General features: G+C 35.2%; 1 protein-coding gene across 1 annotated transcript in view; it reads right to left on the minus strand.

Annotated features, from left to right (window-relative positions):
- Nucleotides 1-5,791: 5,791 nt before the first annotated feature.
- The window catches only part of LOC138710131 (uncharacterized), a 41,642-nt gene continuing 21,901 nt past the window's right edge, over nt 5,792-25,532 (minus strand). Inside the window, exon 3 of the mRNA XM_069840761.1 lies at nt 5,792-6,312. Within this exon, the coding sequence (XP_069696862.1) occupies nt 6,176-6,312 (137 nt within the window). The 3' untranslated portion in view covers nt 5,792-6,175. The remainder of the gene's footprint in view (nt 6,313-25,532) is intronic.

The raw sequence follows: 25,532 nt of genomic DNA on the forward strand, positions 1-25,532 counted from the left end.
TTCCCCTGTGTCTCTAACATCAAGATGATGATGATGATATTATTATTATTATTATTATTATTATTATTATTATTATTATTATTTATTGAAGTGGGTGTAAATGTTGAATTGAATCTGTGTTAATGACGCACATACCATAGCCACATTGTCAAAAACTTGCATTTTCAATTTATTTTAAAAGTGCACATTTACTATAATTAATATATCTACTTTGAACTTTTATAAGATCGTTAAAAGATAAACAAAACAAAATAATCTTTGCAATATAAATCTTAATATAATTTAATAGTATTTAATAATTATCACACGTAATTATATAAAATCCAGTATTTAATTATCCTGTTCGATGGGATTAATATGTTCCCTTTTAAAGGATACAAATCTTTTAGGGCGGAAAGCTATAGTCTCATTTCTGCTTTTGCATTTAGCCTGTTTCGGTAATTTGTTTTCATGAATAAATATGCAGAGAATCCAGATATGAAACTGATTAATATTATTTTTTTAGATCTTTAATAGTATTAATATTATTAATAATAATGAGATATAATAATTATTAATATTTATTTTGTAATTTTACAATTATATTATAATTATTATTAATGAAGAAGTTTCATGTTTTTGTTGATCCACATTTTCATGACTTTGTACACTTTTTGTAGCAGACCTATTCTTCAAATTTGAAATATTATTTAAATATAATTTACGATTCACCGAAGTCCATACTTTCACAAGCGCTGCATTATGCGATTTATTTTGTTCGTATTTATTGATAAGGATGGATGGCCATAAAACAATGTAATGTGTTACAACCACAAAACATTATTCTCCTCAGTAATTTTTAATTTCGTCGCGATTTCGGTAGTGTTTTTAAATGTGCCTGTCCAATAGAGGGTTAATTATCATCTCCCAATATAAACATTTGTTCCTAGAATCGCTATTGATGCTAAAAACGTAAATGTTTTTTTCCCCTACTTATTGTAGCAGTAACATTAGATTCAGTCAAGTGACTGCCTCCACCCTTGAGTAAGAAAGAACGATTTAATAATGTGATATGATTATGTTTACTGTCATGTTAAAAAGTTACAGAATTCCGTGTTAAAATGTTGTTGTTGTTGTTGTTGTCTAGTGCCTTGCATTTGGCAATGAAGCCATTAGCAGTCGTGCTTTCCAATGCTTTTGAACTGCAGTTTCTTCTGATCTTAATGCTTCACAGGTCTTCAGGTGGTCTTCATTCATTTCTGCTGGATCTGTGGCTTTCATGTAACTGTTCCCTTAACGGGCACCAGTTTTTACAATGTGGCAGTTACATCACCCGACGTAAACCCCCATTATGCAAGGGGGACCGCTCCTGTCGTTCGTCAACGGGTCCTTCGGACCTAGCCGGGAGGACTAAATAGATGTTATTTAGCTCCACCGACCTTTCCCTCATGTGCCGCTGAGGGACGCTGTTGTGCTGTGATAGGCCAGCACATATGTAAATGGCATTTCCTCCATTTTAGATGAAACAGTTATACCGCTGTGACTCGGTCCCCAGATCCTCATCTGTTAAAAGCAGGGTGTATCACGGGCAGGTTGAGGTTGGGAATTGGGTAGGAGAGGCTGTAGGAGGCGCATCACTGCTCCTTACAAAATGTTAAACATATTAATGTTCTTCATTTCTGTCGAGAACCTAATTTGTTTTAACTTCAAACAAGTGAATCGGGCGATTGGTGTGAGCTGGCTGAATGACACCCCAGGATAAATGCCCTAGTCGCTACCAATAAAAATTCAGGTGTGCTGAACTTGTGCACGGAGTCCGTGAGTACCACAATCATTTGGGCCGGAAATTCCGACAAATCAGCCACTTTTATTCCAGCGCACACTATTTGTCGTATACAGTGTATAGGGAATAAATGTAACTTAAATCAGAATCAAATATAAGGGCCACGGACAATGGCCTAAATTGAGTTTTACTTTAAATCAGGGCTGGGCACATTACGTGATTCTGAGAAATGAGCGCTGTGTGCTTAAAGAGCGGTTCTTGCGGGCGTGGTGACGTATGCATACTGTACGTCATTCAGTGTCGGTGCAGTGGTGACTCTGCAATGTGAAGGCGAACTTTGAAGACGGAGCTTCCGCTCATACATTAAAGCGGCTGATGAACATGATGATGATGATGATAATTACAGTATCACAGAATATTCCGAAATGACATTAGTAATGCAGTATTTTTTTAAATGTAACCGATTAAGAAGTTCAATATCCAACGGCATTATTCTTTACAGCATGCTACTGAATATGACAAATATGTTGGTAATGAACGCCATAAATTAATACAACAACTTAAAGAAAATGTTTCTCAGGTACTTTATATCAGAGTATCTATTGATATTTATATTGCATTATAAGTTATTATACATGTAGTAAAATATAATTTTAAATTATACAAGTATTATGTTATATCACAGTATAGTATGTTACAGTTTGATATATCATATCACATCAGATCATATGTCATGTCATATTATATCATATCATATCATATCATATCATATCATATCATTAGACATCGGATTTTTAGGCATTAAAAATTGCAGTTTTAGGCGCCTAAAATAAGCTCAAAATTTGTAAAATTAGGCTCAATTTTAATGAAAATAGGCATTTTAGGCACATCAAGGTATCATACTTATTTCTTTCACTGAAATTTTTAGTTATACACTAAAATACGCACAAAAAATTATGTTTAAACATTAAAAAAGAATACTATATTATATTTATAAACAGAGCTGCACAAATTTAATATATTGAAACTAATGAAATAATGATTATTGATATCAAGATTACTCATTTTAAGTTATTGAAATTCAGTTCCATGCTCAGACTTTATTATAATTATCTGCACAGTACACCACCAGAATTTTTTCTAAATTCTCCACAGTTAACCTTTGCCTTTTGTCACTGAGAATCATTTTGAAAGCAGAAAAACTTCTTTGAACCGAAACTGATGTGAGAGGCGCAAATTTTAAATTAGGTACAATAGAAACATCAATACTTACTGGAACATTTACACTTTCCCCCGATATCACTCTTGATACTTTTTCCAACAATGAAAATCCTACATTCTTATTTAATACGTTGGTCCTACTTATTTTTAACTTTTTTCCCAGTTTCGCCCAAAGCAGAATGTATGTTCACTTGAGCTTCCTTTACTATTGCTATTTGGCTACAAAGAGATTGTTTTTCACGTTCTAATTGTTCAATGCTTGCAGGTATGAAAGAAAAGTTTGATGTTATGTAGGCAATATCGTTTTTCACTCGTGAGTCATTCAGACAATGTTTCACTGCTTTCACACATGTTGCACTATCAGTTTCAGGTAATTTATCAATAACTGTGACCACTTCTTTAAAATACTTAGAATAATACACCACTGACTGAATCCAGGTTCCCCATCGTGTAACAACCGGCTGAGGTGGGAGTGGGATATCTGGAAAGTTCTCTCTGAATATTGAAATCCTGGATGGGGCTTTACAAAAACATTTTTTTGTGTTAGAAATAAACTAATTGACAAGAGGAAATTCATTCCGGATTGTTTCAGAAACCCTGTGAAGGCCATGTGCTAGACAGGTTACATGCGTGAGGTTAGGATAAAATGTTTTAAGAAGTGGAGCTGCAGCAACCATGTATGAGGCAGCATCAGTACAAAACAACAGAACTTTAGAATCGTCTATATTACCTGAGTATAAAGACTGTAGGCCTTTATTTACAAAATAAGCAATGGCTTGGCTATTCACTTTCGAAAGTTCCTTAACACATACGAGGTGTGGAATCGAAGGTCCATCAGGACTAAGTTTTCCTACTACCATATTTGCTATATACCTATTCATAGGATCTGAGGTTTCATCCACAGAGACCCATATGTAAGCATCACCTATATCCTCCCCAATGGAAGCTAAAGTTTCATTGTATATTCTAAGTAATTTTTTCTTAGGGTCGACTCAGATGGGATATTTTGTTTGCAGTATTTTTGTAAAAACTGTCTTAAAACCGGATTTTCAATTGCATTCCAGGGAATGTTAGCAGCAACAAACGCTCTGGTTAAATCAGCATAGAAATTGCTGCTGAGATTGGATGAAGTAGGCTGTGTTAGTAAAGTTTGTTGCAGTTGATTTTTCTGCTGACCTTTAGCCTTATAAGCCGCTCCTTGCACATGCTGCTTTAGGTGGCACTTCTTTTCTTGCGAAATCTAAAAATGTAAGTAAACTGAATTAAAATAAAATCCTAATTGTTGTATTGCCATATTTCTATCACAAAGTTAGTGGGTTCGAAAAATCAAAATTTTAATGACCTGCAAATACTTTAACTATCGGAATTTAAAAGGTTAAAGTGTAGTGGTCTTAAAAAGAATTATACCTCAGGATAGCTCAGTCAATGTATAAATATTATAGGCCTACTCATTAAAATTAATAGAATTTATATATTTCAACTATTGTTACATACCTGTTTGCTACAAATCTTGCAGAATATTATTTTTCCATCATAAGTGAATTCTGAATATTCTGTTAGCCATTGCCGGATCAATGTAGATTTTGCACTTATATTTTTCGACATTATCGCGTTAAACTTCACAGGAAAACGTCCTACCGCTCAAAACTTCTCAACACAAATAAGGTGAGGGAAAGAGCAACTGTTAACGAGCATTCAAATGAACCGTTGTTATTGAGATTCAATTGGACAAAAATACAAAGTTCCACTTATTGTTGCATTTCCTGGTAGTGTTAACACTAGGAGGGCCATTCTTTTAAATATTTTGTAACGGTTTACCCTACTAATTCGCAGTTTTACGACTTTTCATAAATATTTCAAAAACACTCTTTCTCCAAAAATTGTGATTTTATGACACTTTGAAGGGCAGTACAGCTAATCGGTTTCAGACCGAAAACAGTCATTTTTATAGTAGGCCTATAGTATATCTCTGAATCGGTAGCAGCACATGTTGTGATTGTTGCCTGCTTCAAAACTAAGGTTGGTTCTTGGTCGGCATTTATGCCTCCAAACATGTTAAATTCGGTGAAATCTATTGCGAGTGTCGTGAGATTCAAAACATTTTGTTTCCTTTATCAATGGTTTCATGGCCGGTGTGAAGCAAACTTTCCACTTTTTAAATGCCTTAAATTTCGCAGTCAATGCATGTATAAATTATAAAAAGTAAGAGTAAAATGCGAAACTTTACAGTGAGTTAGGCATTTTAGGCGATTATTAACAAATTAGGCTCTAATAACCGTTTTAGGGCATTTTAGGGCACTATAAAACTCTTTGAATACCTTTCAATTTCCATGAAACACAAATATTAATAATTATTTTTACTTTTCTCCTAAAGAAACAAAATAGGCATTTGCCCTAGAATCCGATGTCTGCATATCATATATTGTATTATATCATATCATATTATATTATATCATATTATATTATATTATATTATATTATATTATATTATATTATATTATATTATATTATATTATATTATATTATATTATATTATATTATATTATGTATTAACAGGATAATAATGCACTTATTGAATCGGCTATGAGAATTAGCTACAAAATTTGCCACGAAATTGCAAGGGAATTGAAAACATTCAACGAAGGTAAATTCAGCAAGCGATGTTTAATTATATTGGCAGGTGAACTCTATCCACAGCAAGTAGGGAAAGTGGAAGCCATACGCCTGTCTCGTAGAACCGTGGTGAGGAGATTGCAGTATGTGCGTATGGGTTATGTAAATAAGCCTAATGATTTGTGTGTGTGCATAGAGCGAAGTTTATTTCATTAATAAGAGTGTTATAAAGTTTGTACTGTACAATGGATTGATGTAATATCCATATAAACTATTATGTACTGACAGACTGAATGACTAGAACAACCGTGGCTCTTGTTATATTAATGCAGGGAAGGTAGCTGTAATGCGAGTCCGCCACTGCGTGAGCGTTCTGCTCTGGCTTGGAATTGAAGTGCCTTGTGGAGCGAGAGCAGCTCTGGCCGACTAAATGGAGCCGCTCTCATGCCCGGCCCTGCTTTAAATGTTTCTGTCCCAAGCGTGTTGAAATGGAATAACAATGGCGGCCAACAAGCTGATTGCGCTACTCTGCGTATCCAAGGATTCTGCTTGTAAACAGTTCCTGTACCTTCATATTTTTTACAGATGCACCTCCAGCTTCATCAGCCCCTCCTTCCTGATCATCATCTCCTGCCTGTCGATCTCCTCCAAGTAGTCGCTGCTTGAGGTCTGAGAGGCAGCATAAACCATCATCGGGCCAGTTGTTTCTTCTTCATCTAAAAGGCAGTGTAATTCTGAGTTAAAATCTCCGTAATACACTGATTGCTAGCTACTGTCCAGCCAAATGGTTATATCGCATCCCGTTTCTCCAGTCCTCTCTGTAAGATTTAGTGGCTGAGCTGTTAGGCTCTTCTCTGCACGGGCCATTCCACGAAAATGCCACATTTTCACGAAAAATAAAAATCTCACGAATCTCTGCTTGTTATATGTCATTTTTTTCGTTATGATCCGAATTTTTTGAATCTGATAACACTCATTGTGTAACAACACGTATATGGGAGGAAAAGCGCCAAGAAGTCTGTGGTTTAAGAGCGCGAAATTATCTACTAGAATCACATATTTGAATGCACATTTAAGGCAAATAAATCATTACTCCTGTATGTTAAATGCAGTGAATAATGAAGTGCGGACCTTCGTTAATAATTACAATGCATAGAATCCGTAATACAATGATTATTTCGTGCTTTATTGCAATTATTACAAAGAAATGTTGAGAGTTCGTGTGTCACGCTCAAATGGACATTTGTTTATATTTCTTCAAAACCATTTCATTTTTTCATGTTTCATAAATATAAAAGTGAGAAACATCACATAACAATCAACTTCTTATATGGACAACATTTTGATTTATGTACGTATTCTACAAGAAAAACACGTGACACACGTAACACAATGACTGTGACACACGAACAAAAATGTTATGTTCGTGTGTTACTAAAGTTTATCCTAAAATCCAGTTACAAGTTTTGTTGTTATTGGAAGTCTTTACGTCTAAACATAATTAGCAGTGGAATTTCAAATATTTATTGTTGATTTAGATAATTGTGTGTGCGTTTTTTTTCAAAGTACATAAACTGTAAGTTAAACACTCTTGAAAATATGTGTTCCATAACTGTTGTAAGGGGGAAAGGAACTGGCCATGCTATCCCATTATCTCCTGACCTAGTTGCCTCATAAGTGGTGCCTTCTTGGTATCACTTGTGAGGTTCACACCTGTCTTTGGACAGACTAGACAACAACTGTTGTAAAAATATAGTGTGTAGGCCTAAAATTAGCATAAGACAATTTATGCCTAAAGTTCGTATAAAATATGTATTATTTTTTTAATTCCTTGAATTAAAAACTTAAAAAATTGGTTTATGTTAATTTATTTCATATTAAAAACAAGCTTATGCAGTACATTTATATCGTAAATAGGTAGCCACCATACTAAGCCTGTGTATAAATAAATTGGTGTAATTATTTGCAGATTAGGTAAATGGTACTAAATTTCTGATACTAATTTAAAATCGTTTTATTTAATAACATTAATTATTTTACCCTAAGTATCATTTAGCAAATCTAAAAGTTAGGCCTTTTTAAATCTATATTAGTTTTTCTATTGATATAAATATTAATACATTTTGAACATTTTTTGATAGTATTTCCAGGAATTTGAGTTGGGCTGATTACTTGGTTGGGGTTTTTTCCGAGGTTTTCTCCAACCATAAGGCGAATGTCAGGTAATCTATGGCGAATTCTCGGCTTCATCTCGCCAAATACCATTTTGCTATCACCAATCCCATTGACACTAAATAACCTACTGGTTGATACAGTGTCGTTAAATGACCAAGTAAAAAAAAGACGTCAAAAATAGGCTACATAAGAAGTTACAAAATCTTGTGGTGGTGAAGAATTGAAAGTGTCTGTGATGTCCAAGGAAGGGAAGTACTACAAATGGTTGACATATTGGTATATTCGTCACATGACATTACACAGGAAATATCACCACATATGGCTGTAAACAACCATGGATATTTCAATTTAAAAGTGTATTTTAGTGCAATATAGTGTTGTTTTGTATAATAAGAACCGTAGGCATAGTGTATAAGTCTTCCACAAGAAGTGATGTATTTATAGTGCATTTAAAACAATTAGTAACCAACATGACAGAAATGTTGGTGTGTCACAACACATTTGCAATATTTTGTTTCTTAATGGCACTGTTAGTTTTTTTTTTAATTTCGTGATTTAGCAGTTACATGTACTACACAAGTGTCTTAATTGTTTGGAAAACAACTGAATGCATTTATGTCATTTGGCACAATAATATGAACATTTTCCATTTTGGTAATAAATCTAGTGGCAAGAAAATGTTCGTGTGTCACACCATACAATATTTAATATTTTTTTGCACTATTAATTATTCCTTTTCATTAAGAATTTGTGTTTATATTTAGGAATACTTATGTTAAAAGACAGTAATGTTTTTTTCATGAATTACTAAGTATTTAATTAAATATCCTGTGAAGATCATAGTTAGGTACTTAAAAAATGTTACGTGTGTCACTATGGAATGACCCGCACATATTTTCTGTATGGAGTTAGAAGTTTATCTAATGTTATACACCTGTTTAAAGTAATTTAAATGAAAGGGCCTTGTTAAGTAAATAACTGTCACGTGGGACAATCTTGATAGACGATATTTCTTAACCGTCCCCAAGAATAGAAATTCAAAGGATTGAAGTCAGGAGATAGTGCTGGCCATGCCACAGAACCGCATCTCCCAATCCATCACCCAGCGAAGAGCTGATTGGCTATATCACGTGCCACCAAAGAGAAATGAGCTGGGTAACCATCCTGCTGAAGCCACATTACTACTCGTGTTGCCAGCGGTACGTCCTCCAAAGTTGGTTGAGGATGTTCTTCAGGAAGTCAGCATACATGACACTATTCAGAGCACCTTCAAAGAAATAAGGTCCAATCATTCAGTGTCCGAAGATGTCACACTGACACTCCACCGGTGCTGGTTGTCCATTTCTCTCAGTCAGAGAGGACTGACTTGAGACCAGTAGTGACCATTATGGATATTGACATCACCATTGCTCTTGAATATCGCTTCATCTGTGTAAAGAATACAGCGATGAAACCATCAGATTTTACCTGACAATATTCTATTTTTAGGGACGATTAAAAAAACATCGTTTATCAAGACTGTCCCACAATAAGAGATGACATAAAACAGCGAATCCGGGAGACCTGCCAGTCACTTGACCACGCCAAGTGTTAGGAGTCACTGACAGTGTTAGAGGAAGAGTACGGGTGTGTGCTGCTCAGAACGGCAGACAGTTTGAACATTTATAAAAATTAATGGAATTGTCCAGTCTTTCAGTAAAATATCAACATTAATAATTGTCTTGTTTACATTTTTGTCTTGCAACATTTCTCTATTTTGATGGCATTATCTTTTTGTACGTTTTCTCATTGAAAGAGTAGGAATTGGTAAAAACGTTTCCTATGAAAGTTGTTTGTTTTGAAGAGCTCTATCAAATGGAACCTTATTCGACCTGGACTCCCATTTGAAATTTGAAAGTGATACGCCACTGACCCTACTTCCTTTTAAAGCTGACTGATGAAATTAAGCTCAAGTGAAAGTTCACATGTGGCTTAGTTATAAATATTTTTTCTCGAAAGTTTTAATGCACTAGATTCCGAAGTAAACGACTTACTTGTGGTTCGAATCACCCATTTTGTTTTCGTACGTTTTCTCATTGAAAGAGTATGAATTAATAAAAACGTTTCCTATGAAAGTTGTTTGTTTTGAAGCGCTCTATCAAATGGTACCCTATTTGACCCAGACTCCCATTTGAAATTTTAAATTGATACGCCACTGACCCTACTTCCTATTAGAGTTGACTCATGAAATTAAGCTCAAGTGATAGTTCACATGTGGTTTAGTGATAAATATTTTTTTCTGGAAAATTTTAATGCACTAGTTTCCGAAATAAAAGACTGTTACGGGTGGTCTGAATCACCCTGTACAATATGAACCGTAAGTAATGTCATTAATTCTGGTGGATAATTCCTTTAGTAAAGAGCAACAAAAGAAGTCAAATACAATTTTTCTGTCTTTTGAATAGTTTACCATAAAAATGTGAATATTAAAATACAAGAATTACGAGATAGTGCAACGCTGTGTAATCAATAGGAAGTACACGTAATTCTCTCTTGCTCTGAACAATCCCTTCACCTGGCTTGTTACGAACAGGGAAGTTGCAGGTTATTGCCACGTACATTGTTTTAAACCTATAAGAAAAATACTGATGATATAGAGTCTAAATTTTGTATTATACTGTCTTAAAGAAAGGGGAATGAACACTGCTCACTTCACGTTAAACAAAATAAAAAAAAAATTGGAAGTAAACTCTAAAACCTAATTTTAATTAAATATTCAGAGCGCACAGACAATAACGTGCGCTTATTTCAGAATAAAATTAAAAGATTAAGAAATATTTGTACACTCCCATTTCAATTGAATATTCTCAGAACTAACACAATAATGATACTTAGTTCACGTCGTAAAAACAAGATTTTACAACATTTAAAACTCTACAGGCAAAAATAAAAATATGATTTGTTATTTTATGTTAAACGAACAAAATTACAAATAATAAGATTTTTAAACTCTTTCAATTTACGACGGCGCTTATTCCGTCGGATCCCGGCCAACTAGTCACTCATAATGAGTGCACCTCATCACATGTGTGGACTTCAGTCCTACGTTCATAGACATCTATGACGTAGTGCAGAGGGCGGCCACTAGAGGGAACCCAAGAGTTGGAACTTAATCTGAGACGATTCTGTCCGGCGCCGGGGTGGGTATCCTGTGTGGCTTAGTGGATAAAGCATCAGCACGTAGAGCTGAAAACCCGGGTTGAAATCCCGGCGCCGGAGAGAATTTTTCTCCGTTCCATTACTCTTTCATCGTATGATGACGCAGAATACCTGCATGGAAATATCATATGTACTTCGGCACATTAAAATAATATATATTTTTCAATTTAATTTCAATTAAATATTCGGTGAACATAAGCAATGCGAAAAAAATTATTAACTTATTTTACGTCACACAAATCAACTTAATTATATAAAAAAACTCTATTTGTCGTGCTACAAGCATTTTATTCAGGCAAATAGAAATATTTCCCTCCCACCTTAATATTTTAAAGAGGTAACCGGTAAACTTACATCCAAGGAATCAAACTTCCCGAGACGTCTTCAAAATCAGTCGTGTGCGTTATGTTTACATTTCTCAACCGTCGCGCAGTGGTCTAAAATCCATATTTAGGAGGACAAATGGAGAAAAATGACATGTAAAAAAATGAAATTAAACCCTTAAATTATTTTTCCTATATAGCTGAGTAACACTGAATTGATAATCTTAATCAGCGGAGGTGGCTGCATAGCGAGATAAGAAGCCGGTAACATGCCACATTTCGCCACCCAGCATTCTTATTCAGCAAGCGCCGCGAGTCTGCCGTTTTCCTTGTGCTGTAACTCTGTTGTAAGTGGTCGATTCCATTCATATTTGGTATCAATATGTCAAGTAGTTCTTTAGGTATGTAGCACTGTTTGTTTGTGTTACATTTAATGTTATTATAGCATGTCAAATTAGCATGAATGGACACGGGACAAAATATAAATATAACCATTGAGTGCAGAATTTGCTAAGAGAAAGAAAAAAAAACCCTTTGGTTCGACCAAAAATGATTTTTTTTCACTTCATCCACTATTTACCTCTATTTTAAATCTAGTCTTAAGCTGCGCAGATTTGCGGAAGTAATAATTTATGAGCACTATTCTTTCGAGGTGCAGTAGTGCAATTTTTCTCGGTTGCAGTTATTTCAATATCTGTGAACCGAATCTGCTTCCGCAGTATAATTCAGGGAATTCAAGATGACAGCTTGTTAATTATGTACCAAATAAGCTTTCGGAGTGTCCAAAAGGTGCAATAGTACCTAAAATGTTATATTCCCCCCCCCCCATAATATTTTGTCTAAATGCATCCCCCTGTAAGGGGCACTTCTGCTCATACCAACGTAAACAGAGTTTGTACACAAAACAAATGTATTAAGTGTAACTACTGTATAAAATTTCATAAAAATCTGTTAGATAGGACAAAAGTTACTAATTTTGTCTAATTGCGCCCCCCTATAAGGGGTAGTTACACTTAGACCAACGTAATGAGAGCTTGTATACAAAACATACATGCTACCTGTAACTACTTTGTAAAATTTCGTAAAAATCTGTTAAATAGGAGAAAAGTTACTAATTTTGTCTAATTGTGCTCCCTAAAAGGGGTAGTTCTCCTTATACCAACGTAATCAGAGCTTGTATACAAAACATATATGTTCCTTGTAACTGTTTTGTAAAATTTCATGCAAATCTATCAAATAGGAGAAAAGTTACTAATTTTGTTTAATTGCGCCCCCCTATAAGGGTTAGTTCCCCTTATACCAACGTAGCGAGAGCTTGCATACAAAACATACATGCTACCTGTAACTACTTTTTAAAATTTCATAAAAATCTGTTAAACAGGAGAAAAGTTACTAATTTTGTTTAATTGCGCCCCCTATAAGGGGTAGTTCCCCTTATACGAACGTAATCAGAGCTTGTATACAAAACATATATGCTACTTGTATGTAAAATTTCATAAAAATCTGTTAACCCGTTAGCGCCCAGAAAAAAAGTTATTCAATTTTTTTGTTATATTTATGAAATTATCGTATTTAGGATGTAAGAATTAAGGAAAAGCCACATTTCTGAAAAAAAGATAATATAATCTATTAGATATTAGCTGATACCATATGGTATCACTGGGCGCTTACACTGCTATCATTACACAAAAAATACAAAGATAGCCTATGCTACAATAATGAGGCTTGAAATTCTACATTCAGTTCATTGTGTATGGTATTTAGCGAAACAGGTCAGACACAAGCCTACATTGCATTTCTGACACATTGTCCGGCCAAATTACTTGCATTCTTCTCCAGCACATCTTCTATTGCAGTGAGCAACAAAATGATTGAGTCCATCAAATCGCAAATCTGATAAATTTTGTCGGGAAAGATTTACTCTTCCAGGAGATTTCTGTGGGACACTATTGCGCGTTAGATACACTTGGACAATTTCTCTTCGGAAGTCAAGCTGCGATGTTCCCTTGTGGATTTTCTTGTAGAGAAACCATGAGTTCATTACGGCCATATCTAAGAGCCAAGTGACAATGGACCAATACCACTTTTTGGATCGAATACCGATACGGTATTGCGCAATCCTTTTGTCCATGATATCTGTTCCTCCCATATTGGAATTGTATTTTGCAATGCAGTCTGGACGAGGTACCATAATATTCTTCTTGTCTTTCAGTGAGTATCTCTTCACATTTCCTACTGGGGCAAGTCCAGTGCTGTTTGATGCAATTGTAACAATAGAATTATCCATCCATCTCACAAAAATTATACCATTGTTGTGTTCAATAATATGCTGAAACTTGCCCCTGATTTCCTTGGAGAAAACTTTCTTATCAGCTAATGGACATGACTTTGGTACTCTGTTCTGTCTTACGGTACCAACTGCACCATATCCTAAATGTTTCAGGTAAGCGAATAAATTCACTCCTGTAAACAAGTTGTCCATGTAAATGGTGAAGGGTACACGTTTGGTTGGTAGTTCATCCAGCATGAGCACTAATGGAGACGCAGCTTTGCCAAATAAACTGTCATAATCACTGTCACCACGCTCGCTCTTGCCCTGATGCAAGTCAAAATCAACCAAATATCCATCACTAGTATTTAGACACCACACTTTATACCCAAACCTTACGGGTTTGCTACGTAAGATAATGATTCAGTAGGTACAAAATTAGCCAGGCATTTTTTCTTTAGTCTGTCCATAAGTGGGAGAATTTTCCACACTTTATCTTCACTATTCGGTGCTGTGTTATCAGCAAAGTGTAAAAATCTCTGTATCTGGAGAAACCGATTTCTTCTCATTGAATTGCTGACCATGGTATTTTTTACATCTTCATGAGTTTCCCAATACAGCATTTTAGAAGACAAAGTATTATACCCACTTAGAATCAAAATACCGAAGAAACACCGCAAATCTGACATGGTAATTTGAGGATCCGTTTCAGTTAGAAAATGTGTATAGTGCTGAGTCTCTTTGACAAGATATTTTAGTGTCTCATCATCAAAGAACTCTTCAAATAAGTCAACACATAACATATTTGAAAAGCGTGTATAGTCAGCAGGAGGAAATGAAAAATTACAATGTTTCAAATCACCTTCGATCCAGTCATATGTAGTTGGGTTAGTTTTTCTTTGTTGAATCCAATCAGGTGCTTGTTGCTTACGTTGTTGTTGTTGTTGTTGTTGCTGCTGCTGCTGTTGCTATGTAGGCTGTATGGATGGTGGAAATACACTAGAAGCAGTTACTTTTTGTTGAATCAAATCAGGCGCTTGTTGTTCAGGTCGTCGTCGTCGTCGTTGTTGTTGTTGTTGTTGTTGTTGTAGCTGCTGCTGTTGTTCTGTAGACCGCAAAGATGGTAAGATGACACTAGAAGTGGCTAAACTTTGTTCAATCAAATTACATGTTTGTTGTTGAGGTCGTCGTCGTTATTGTGTAGGTTGTACAGATAGTGAGGCGCCACTACAAGACATTTCAGATGGTTCATAATCTCCTCCAAGCGTATTTCAGCTGCAGCAAGTAACTGACGTCCTGTTAGATTATATATCATTCCTCCGTCATCTTCATTTGCTGAATCTTCAAGAGTGTCAACATGGACGTCTGGTGGCACAATAAATATATCCTCAGTTTTATTTGCTACGTCATCATTTGCTTCTATTATATCTAAAAACTCGGATAGTGTCAACCCATCACTGGAATAAATAAATAAATATATGTAAGTAAACAATTAAATTATATATAAATATAACATACTTTTATGTCTATGATTGTAGAGTCTATATAATTTACGGTTATGCTGTGTAATTAGGCACAACATAACATTTAGAAAATATGATACACGTATACATGCCTCGATGTTATAAACGCCCAGTGATACCATATGGTATCGTGGTCTTTAAGACATTGTTGCATAAAAGTTATTTATATTTTTGACATTTAAAATTTGCATGCCTCTTCTTTGACTCATTGTTAATACATATTACATATTCGTTAGAAAGATAATCAAGGTTAAAAGGATGATATTGTGCTTACACGTATTGAAAGTCCATGATTTTCACTTCTCACAACCACGTCCACACTCTTGAGACTGACCCAGCTCACTAACAACTCACATCTGTGAAATTGTTACTGGAGTGCATCTGCTACTTCACGCTGAAGAAAATATGACCCTCAGACTCAACCCCTAAAATACCAGGGATCAGAACTGACAACGTTACACTTATAGTGCAAGCTGATACAAAATGGTATCTGTGGGCGCTAATGGGATAGGAGAAAAGTTACTAATTTTGTTAATTGCGCACCCACTATAAGGGGTGGTTCCCCTTATATCAACGTAACGAGAACTTGTATACAAAACATATATGCTACCTGTAACTGCTGTGTAAAATTTCATAAAAATCTGTTAAATTGGAGAAAAGTTACTAATTTTGTCTAATTGCGCCGCCTATAAGGGGTAGTTCCGCTTATACGAACGTAATCAGAGCTTGTATACAAAACATATATGCTACTTGTAACTGCTCTGTAAAATTTCATAAAAATCTGTTAAATAGGAGAAAAGTTACTAATTTTGTCTAATTGCGCTGCCTATAAGGGGTAGTTCCGCTTATACGAACGTAATCAGAGCTTGTATACAAAACATATATGCTACTTGTAACTGCTCTGTAAAATTTCATAAAAATCTGTTAAATAGGAGAAAAGTTACTAATTTTGTCTAATTGCGCCGCCTATAAGGGGTAGTTCCGCTTATACGAACGTAATCAGAGCTTGTATACAAAACATATATGCTACTTGTAACTGCTCTGTAAAATTTCATAAAAATCTGTCAGATAGGAGAAAAGTTTCTAATTTTGTCTAAATGCGCCCCCCTATAAGGGGTAGTTCCCCTTATACCAACGTAACGAGAGCTTGCATACAAAACATATATGCTACCTGTAACTACTGTGTAAAATTTCATAAAAATCTGTTAGGTAGCTGAAAAGTTATTAACATGTCCCGCTAAATTTGCATTCTAGACCACTGTGCGTCGTCTCGAACACCCCAGCTGTTCAGGTACTTGGCCTACGACAACGTGTCTGTGCCTCTCTGCAGGCAATATTAACCTTTACATCGTTGTCACTGTGCACTGCGTTTTAAAATTCCTTTGCAGAACGAAAACTTACATTTGTTCGGATGAAATTTCTGCACATTTAAAGGACAAAACTAAAATAAAATTATTTAAATCATTTATTACCATAATACACCGCTCTGTTAAATGACCGTTAATATTGCGAAGTAATTCAACAGTTTTTACAAAATACGCTATGAAATCGTTCATATACAGTATTTTTTTCTCTCAAAAAGGAAGCAAAAACGACCAAAATGCTATTAAACTATTTTGTTTCAAATACTAACCCCTTGAAATTAATGACATTACTTACGGTTAAACCTGAATAAAATCCCGTACTAAATTGTTTTGTTGAGTGGGATGAATATGTTCCTTTTTAAAGGATACACACTTTTTTTCTACAATTATATGGTTTTAGGGCGGAAAGCTATAGTCTCATTTCTGTTTCTGCATTTAGCCTTCTTAGGCAATTTATGTTCATGAATACATAAGCAGAATATCCTGATATGAAACTGATAAATATTATATTTCCTTTTAGATCTTTGATAGTATTAATGATATTAATAATAATGAAATATAATTATTATTTATTTTGTAATATTACGATTATGTCATAATAACATTATTATTGGTGATGTTTTATGTTTTTATTGATTCGTATTTCTGTGACTTTATATACATTTTGCAGTATTCTCCAATTTTAAAATACTATTTAAATACAATTTATGATTCACAGAATTCCAAACTTTCAGAAGCGCTGTATTACACGATTTATTTTGTTTGTATTTATGGATAAGGAAGGATGGTCATAAAACGATGTACTGTATTAAAATCGTAAACCTCGTTGTCCTCAGTAATTTCTAAATTTTGTCACTTTTTCCGTAGTGTTTTAAAATAATATGCTTGTCCAGTCGAGGCTTAATTATCTCCCCCCAATATACACGAACAGTGACGTGTATTATGCAAATCAAGATGTTGATTTGAATAATTTCGAGGGAAAAATTGTTCCGGAGCCGGGTATCGAACCCGGGACCTTTGGTTTAACGTACCAACGCTCTACCACTGAGCTACTCGGGAACTCTAACCGACACCGATCCAATTTCTTCCTCTTGATTTGCATAATACACGTCACTGTTCGTTAACAGAAAACCACAATTTAAGTCACACGGAGTTAGTGTGCACTCGAAGTTGGTTGCTTGACGGTTGTCAGCCCACTTTGAGGTCTGTGGATGTAGAGGGAGAAATTGGATCGGTGTCGGTTAGAGTTCCCGAGTAGCTCAGTGGTAGAGCGTTGGTACGTTAAACCAAAGGTCCCGGGTTCGATACCCGGCTCCGGAACAATTTTTCCCTCGAAATTATTCAAATCAACTTTACAGGGAGTTATACCTGAAAATCTTGATTTGCAAGTAAAATAAAGTATACACATTAAATCTAAATGATGTTAATGTTCATTAAATTATGGTTGCATGTAATAAAAATTAGAAACATGTTAAAGGAATTATCATTGCACCAATGAGTGGTCTCTGGACGAAAATGACCGCATTTTAATTATTTGGTTGCAATTTAAATTAAGTAACATATTAAACGATTTATCCTTCTATCAAACACGAATGTTCCCTGGATCAAATGTCCTATTTTAATTATGTAATTACTTTATATTTATTTCTAACGGGTGCAGCGGAGCGCACGGGTACGGCTAGTTTTTATAATAATTTTAGAACATGTGTAGACTTTTTGTCGAGATATTAATTAGGGGCAAAATAAGATAAATTTGTCACTGTGACAGTTTGATAATAATAGCACAGTCACGAAGCTTGAGTTTAAGAGGGTACTAGGAAAAATAGACTGTGCAGGTACTATTTCGCATTGTCTGTAATGAGGCGATAGTAGCGATCCTAGTGGTTAGCAACTATCTATGGATGCATATTTACTATGTATTGAGCTTCGTGACTGTATATACTAGACTCTGATAATAGTCGTAATCGTAACAATGGAGCTGGATTATATGGAGGAAGAAGACCAGGCGTACGTAATAATGAAAGAGAAAGGCAGAGTGAATATAAGAGTCGTCTAGATTCAAAACCCTCTAAACGCAATTTTTGCACATTTTCATGTTTTTATACCATGGTATAAATATTGAAGTTGAAAGCCAACCCATTCCGGCTGAAATAGAGCGATGAAAATTGGGTTTAGTTTCAAAATCCCCTGAAGAGCGTAAAATTTACATAATTGTTAGATTCAAAATTCTCTATCAACAAAAGAGCCAATCGGTGATGAGGATGCGGTCATGTGCCAGTATGTTTGTTTGTATGTGGTTTGTATGTGGTTTAAATGTTGTGAAACCTACTCTACAGAAAAGAAGAAGACCACAGGCAGAGTTTGGGGTGAACAGTAGTAAGTCTAAGGGTACGGCCACACGAGCTACATTTGTAGCAAGTTTTCTGCGACAAATGTAGCTGGAATTATAGGCAGCATTGAGTTAAATGGAAGCGGCCACATGGAGCAGTAAATGTAGCAAGTTTGGCGCATCCCAAGGTCGTGTCGCAACTCGAATGGGTCCGGGTCCATTTTTTCTGCGACATTTACTGCTGTTGGGTGGCCACATGTAGCGACATGGGTGGCTACACGTGCAGCTACATTTGTAGCAACTTTCTGCGACAAATGTAGCTGGAATTATAGACCGCATTGAGTTAAATGGAAGCGGCCACACGGAGCAGTAAGTGTAGCAAGTTTGGCGCCGTCTGACATGAGGTCTATTCGTGACCAATAATTTTCCAGCCTAAACGAATTAACATTGTTGTTAGTTACTGGGAATTTCTTATTATGAAATCCATATTTTTTAAACTTTAATATTAATATTTATTTCCGCTTTACTAATTCCCAGAGGAGACTCAGTGAGTCAAAGAATATACATGTCAAAAGACTTTTATCTACTAACTGACAATAAATAAAGAATAAATATCATGCAAAAGAAAACAAAAAAATTGTAATAAAAGTACAAACAACCGTGTAAAATGAATGTTTATGCTTTAATTTTTTAGGAATGAGATAGAAAGCGAAAATCAAATGTCATGTAAAGGACACACAGATTAAGACTTTAAAAAGAGTGAAATAACAAATCAAAGTTATTCATTTTACAGTAGAGAATTACAATAATTTAGCGCAATGTAAATTTACAAATGCGTATGGATACACGCGTAAGCTAATTTTAAATACTATTTTCTTAATCTTACTCCTGTTTTTTTGTTACTTCACCAGAAGGAAAGTAAATATCGCCACTAAGTTCCTTTCTGGTAATTGAATTTGCAGCCAGGCATACAACAGCTTGGCATTTTATTCAGGCTTAATGTATTTAAAAATAAAACAAGTGACATTGATGAGTGCAGTGAAATTTGTCTCTCGAATTAGCTATAAGATATCGCAATTTGTACCACCCAGCTTATCTTTTAGCGTTAAAATCTTCTTTTGTTGGTAAAAAAACTTTATGAGACATGAAACTGTAACATACCCTAAGATTCACATTTCAGTTTCCCCCTCCCCCGAAATTTAATAATCTGAAAAACGTGATCTATCATGTTTAAGAGGACGTAAACTCTATTTTCTATAGGCTAAGATGTAGGTCTACAATGGGAGAAAGGCATTCTCAAATTTGAAGGAAACCCCGTTTTTTTAATGGTTGAAATTCTCAGTATGTATATGTAATCATATCAACAGAATTAACTTGTGTTTATGAGGGAGTGAAGTAGGGAGGGAGATTGACTTTTAGATGGAAAATTATTATCATGACAGATTTATAACAATACGATGCCAATATATATAACAAATTTTGTTACTAACAATACGGTGCCAATAAATATTGCTTCGCTTATGTATAGTCCAGGCTAAGTTCCCTATTTTTTAACTCTCTTCAAAATATCTTTCTTTAAAAAGTACATACATTTTTCTTCTTTCAATTTCGACCTAAAGAATTCTTCAATAATAAAATGTATACAAAAGCGTTCTAGCAAGCCGTTCACAGCAATTTGTTTGAAAAAAAAAACGTACAATTCTTTTGCAGGACAGACATCACAAATCAGTATTGTTTATAAATATTATTGTGTTATAAAGACATTTTCACTTTGAGTTGTATTTTGGGATATAAGGGTCAAGTTTAAATTGTCGCAACGTCCAATAAGAATTCTGCAAAACCAAGAAAAAGAGAACTTTTATGATAGATGTATTTACTTAGACCCTTTTCAAAATACCGTTCTTTGAGAGTACACATTTTTTTTTCTTTCATTTTCGACCAAAGGTTTCCTTCGATAATAAAATCTATACAATAGCGTACCAGTAAACCCTTCACAGCAACTTCATTTGGTAAAAAAAAAGACAATTCTTTTACAAGACATCTCTCACATATGTTACAAACAGATTGCCTCTTTGAGTTGTGTTTTGGGTCATGTTTAAAACTCCTTTTTACTTGGAGATGCTTCAGAAATTCATGTATTGGAAAGGGAAGAGCATGTCTAATCTGTAACTTCTGGTGAAGTAACTAAAAAACAGAAATAAGATTAAGAAAATAGTAATTAAAATTAGCTTACGCGTGTATCCATACGCATTTGTAAATTTACATTGCGCTAAATTATTGTAATTCTCTACTGTAAAATGAATAACTTTGATTTGTTATTTCACTCTTTTTAAAGTCTTAATCTGTGTGTTCTTTACATGACATTTGATTTTCGCTTTCTATCTCATTCCTAAAATATTAAAGCATAACCATTCATTTTACACAGTTGTTTGTACTTTTATTACAATTTTTTTGTTTTCTTTTGCATGATATTTATTCTTTATTTATTGTCAGTTAGTAGATAAAAGTTTTTTGACATGTATATTCTTTGACTCGCTGAGTCTCCTCTGGGAATTAGTAAAGCGGAAATAAATATTAATATAAATTTAAAGTTTAAAAATATGTATTTTATAATAAGAAATTCCCAGTAACTAACAACAATGTTAATTCGTTTAAGGTGGGAAATTATTGGTCACGAATAGATCTAACATGTCAGACGGCGCCAAACTTGCTACACTTACTGCTCCGTGTGGCCGCTTCCATTTAACTCAATGCGGTCTATAATTCCAGCTACATTTGTCGCAGAAAGTTGCTACAAATGTCGCTACGTGTGGCATGTCATGTGGCCACACGTAGCGACATTTAACGCAGAAACTGGCAGTAATTGTAGCGCCCGTGTGGCCACCCATTTTGCGACAATTATGGCAGCTTCATTTGTAGCAGAAAACCTGCGACAAATGTAGCTCGTGTGGCCGTACCCTAAGCGTAGAAAAATTGAAAATGTAAGAAAATCTGCAGAAAGTGCGGAAAGTTTAACATTTGCTGCAAAAATGAAGTATTGCGAGTCTGGCAGTGAACACCATGCTAGGCTTTAAGAGGAGATGAATAAAACATCTACTAGAGCTTTCAAAATTAGAAAAAGCTGGACATTGGCATCAACTAGCAGCTCTGTTACATGATGCTATGATGAAGAAGAAGCATTGGCGCTTTTCCTGGAGGCAGATTTTACAACACACCAGTACAATATGATGAGATGAGGCAGGGGCGTATTTTGCAGACTACCGGGGCTACCGGCGGTAGCCCAAGGAAATTACAAAAGAAAAAGTTTATAATATAACATAATGTAATAATTTTGTATTATTAGTTTTACCATAGTAATTAAAATTAAAGTAATTGTTAGATTTATATGCGCTCTCTGCTCACAAAAAGAAACAAGTTGTCAAGGCGGCATCGCTGGAGAAACCGCTTGCTACGTGAGGTAGCCTGTGATCGTTCCGCGCATGCTGTCCTGTCGCACAACTGCCTGTCCCCCGCTCCCTTCTGTTTCCATCGTGCAGTGTAGGCCGGGCGAGTTGCCGCTCTCGTGATCGGTTTCTTCGCAGGCTCGAAGCAACAATACGCTTAGCATGCTAGCTCATGAATGTGATTGTGTTCTTGCAGTGCATTATTTTAAATCTGTGATTTGTTCGAGTGTCTAAGAGTTATATTAATTGTGAATTATTAATTTTAATTTCCCAATTAAGTGATATTGTGAAAAATATGGCAGAACAAGTTTCTGGAGAGGTTTGTGTTGAAAATGACTGTGTAATAGAAGGTTTATTAAAAGTGCCTTTTAACCGTCGTACATAACAACGAGAAAGTTGAAATTGTGAAAATGGAAGGACCAACTCCTGAGTTAAATTTGTCCATGGATGTAAAAGAAAAACAGCGTGAGTACACACGCCATTTCACTTCAACATCATATGGTAAGTGGAATTGGTTGTGTGGTACTTCTAAACTGTCTAAACTATTTTGCTGGCCATGTTTGTTATTTAGCCACGAAACTAATGTGTGGTCAAAAGAGGGGTTTTCTAATATGAACTCCCTTCGAGCGGCAGTCCTAGAATACGACAAATCAAAAGCTCATATTTGTAGTAGCATGAACTTTGCAAACTTTGGGAAGACAAGAATTGATTTACAGCTAGATAAGCAAAAAGCTCTACACATCAACCAACACAATGCTCTTGTGAAAAAAAAAAATCGGGAGATTTTACTGCGTCTTATTAACGCAGTCTGCTTTCTAGGAAAACAAGAATTGGCTTTTCGGGGTCATAACGAGAGTGTGGAATCAGACAATATAGGAAATTATATTGAATATTTAAGTTCCTTAAGTGAATTTGACCATTTACTGGCCAATCATCTTAAGAGTTCAACAGTATTTCGCGGTACTTCTCCCGCAATTCAGAATGACTTAATATTTGCTATAAGTGGGGTTATGATAAAGAACATAAAACCTTTTGTGGCCATTGTTGTTGATGAAACAAGTTACTGCTCTAATCAGAGTCAATTGCCCACTGTTTTAAGATACGTCGACAGTACTGCCAATGTTCAAGAACGGATTATAGGATTCACAAATGTCAGATCGGACAAAACTGCTGCTGCTTTGTTTCAGCATGTGGAAGGTGTTACAGCAGAATACAATGTCGGCAATAACTTAATTGCACAGACATACGATGGTGCTTCAGTTATGGCGGGAAATATTAATGGCTTAAAAACAAAAGTTCAAGAAAAGTATCCTCAAGCACTATTTGTCCATTGTTACAGCCATGTTCTCAATTTAGTTTTGCAAAAAACTACTTCATCCATTCCAGAATGCCGCATTTTTTTCAAAACACCGTCGGGTTTAGCTGCATTTTTCTCATCATCTCCTAAAAGATCAGAAAACTCAAGGAATTTATGAACAAGAAACTCCCAAAAGTAGCACCAACTAGATTGAATTTTACATCTCGGCTTGTAAATACAGTAAAGGAATACAGAGAAAAACGGACTGCTTTCTTTCAAAATATAATTTGTAATGACTCTGAAGAAAACTATGATGATGATGTAATTGTGCAGGCTCAAGGATATTTTAATTTTTTCACACAGTTTCAGAATATATTTCTTCTTGAAGTCTATGCTACAGTGTTCGCACATACAGATGTGCTCTACAATATTCTTCAGACAAAAAGTCTAGACATAGCATACTACTTGCAAGAGGTATCAAAGTTAAAAAAATACTATATCCGTGTTCAGATGTAATGGGTTTCCGTCCACATGGAGTAATATGGAAAATGAAAATTCTTCAGCCAATACAATGGAACCACCATTAAAGCGAAGAAAAGGAGATGATGAATTGAAATACAGGCAGCTGTACTACAGCATACTAGATCGTATGCAAATGGAAATTACTGACAGATTTTCTGATTATGGAAAGCTTCAGTTCACACATCTTCTAGATTCTCAAAAATTTTTTGCTTATAGAGAAAACTTCCCGAATGAGGCACTAAACAAATTATTTCAGTCCTATAACAGTCACTTTGATCAAGTACGTTTGAAAAATGAATTAAGTGTAATATATTCAGCAGAAGTCTTTGATTTTTCGAACAAACCTATCCACGAAATATTATCTGCCATATATGAAAACCAGCTGAACCAAGTTATTCCTGAAGTCCTTAAATTGGCAACATTAATTGTGACAATACCAGCTACGTCAGCATCGGTAGAAAGAACATTTTCTGCGTTCAAGAGAATAAAATCCTACTGTAGATCAACTCATACACAAGAACGTTTATCCGGCTTGGCACTAATATTCATTGAAAAGTCATTTCTACAGAAACTTTGCAAGTGGCCCAACTGTAATTTCAATGACGAAGTCATCAACGTATTTTCGTCCCAATCAAGACGTCTGGAATTCACATAAATATGTAAGGAATTTTATTATAGGGATTTTAAAATATATTTTGTGTAATAATGGGGGCAGTGGTAGTCCAAACCCTTTAACCAGTATACGCCACTGAGATGAGGTGCCAAAGATCGAAATGCAGTGCAGGGTTTACCAATCCAACTATGTCCTTGAGACCAATTTTCAGATTAGGATATTTTCTCATCCATAAAGAGCATGCTTCAGTATAAGCATTCTTGAAAGGTTTCATCACAACTCTATCAAGCGGTTGCAATTTGTGGGTAGTATGGGGTGGTAGGCTAAGCATGTGAGCATGATGCTGTTTTGCGTACAAAACCACATCCAGACCCTTATGGCTGGCATGCCCATCCACAATCAAAAGAACAGGGCTTTTTTTCGCATGGATTCACTTTGTCTACAAAACTTTTCATCCATTTGAGGAAGCCTTCTTTCGTGATCCACCCACTTGGCTGGCCATCAAAAACACTTCCCACTGGTGCATCTTTTGTTAAGTCATTATCAACTCTCACGCGTGGAAAGATAAACAATGGTGGACTGTACTGATCACCAGAAGCATTTATTGAAAGGACAGTAACATTCTTACCCCTCTCTCCAGATGTTAGTTTTCCCACTTGTTTTTCTCCTTTGAGGTGATTGTTGTGGACACAAGACACACCAGTCTCATCTGCTTTGAATATTCTTGATGGTCTGTACGAATATTTCCCCATCAGATCACTTAGCTGATCAAAAATTCTGTCTGTTTGCTCTCTATTGAAACCTGCTGCCCTCTGTAAACTGGTTGATTCTGCCATCCTTAAGCTCAGATCTTTATGTTTCTTCATGAATTCGTAATAAA

The sequence above is a fragment of the Periplaneta americana genome, chromosome 12 (assembly GCF_040183065.1).
Source record: "Periplaneta americana isolate PAMFEO1 chromosome 12, P.americana_PAMFEO1_priV1, whole genome shotgun sequence".
Classification (NCBI taxonomy): domain Eukaryota; kingdom Metazoa; phylum Arthropoda; class Insecta; order Blattodea; family Blattidae; genus Periplaneta; species Periplaneta americana.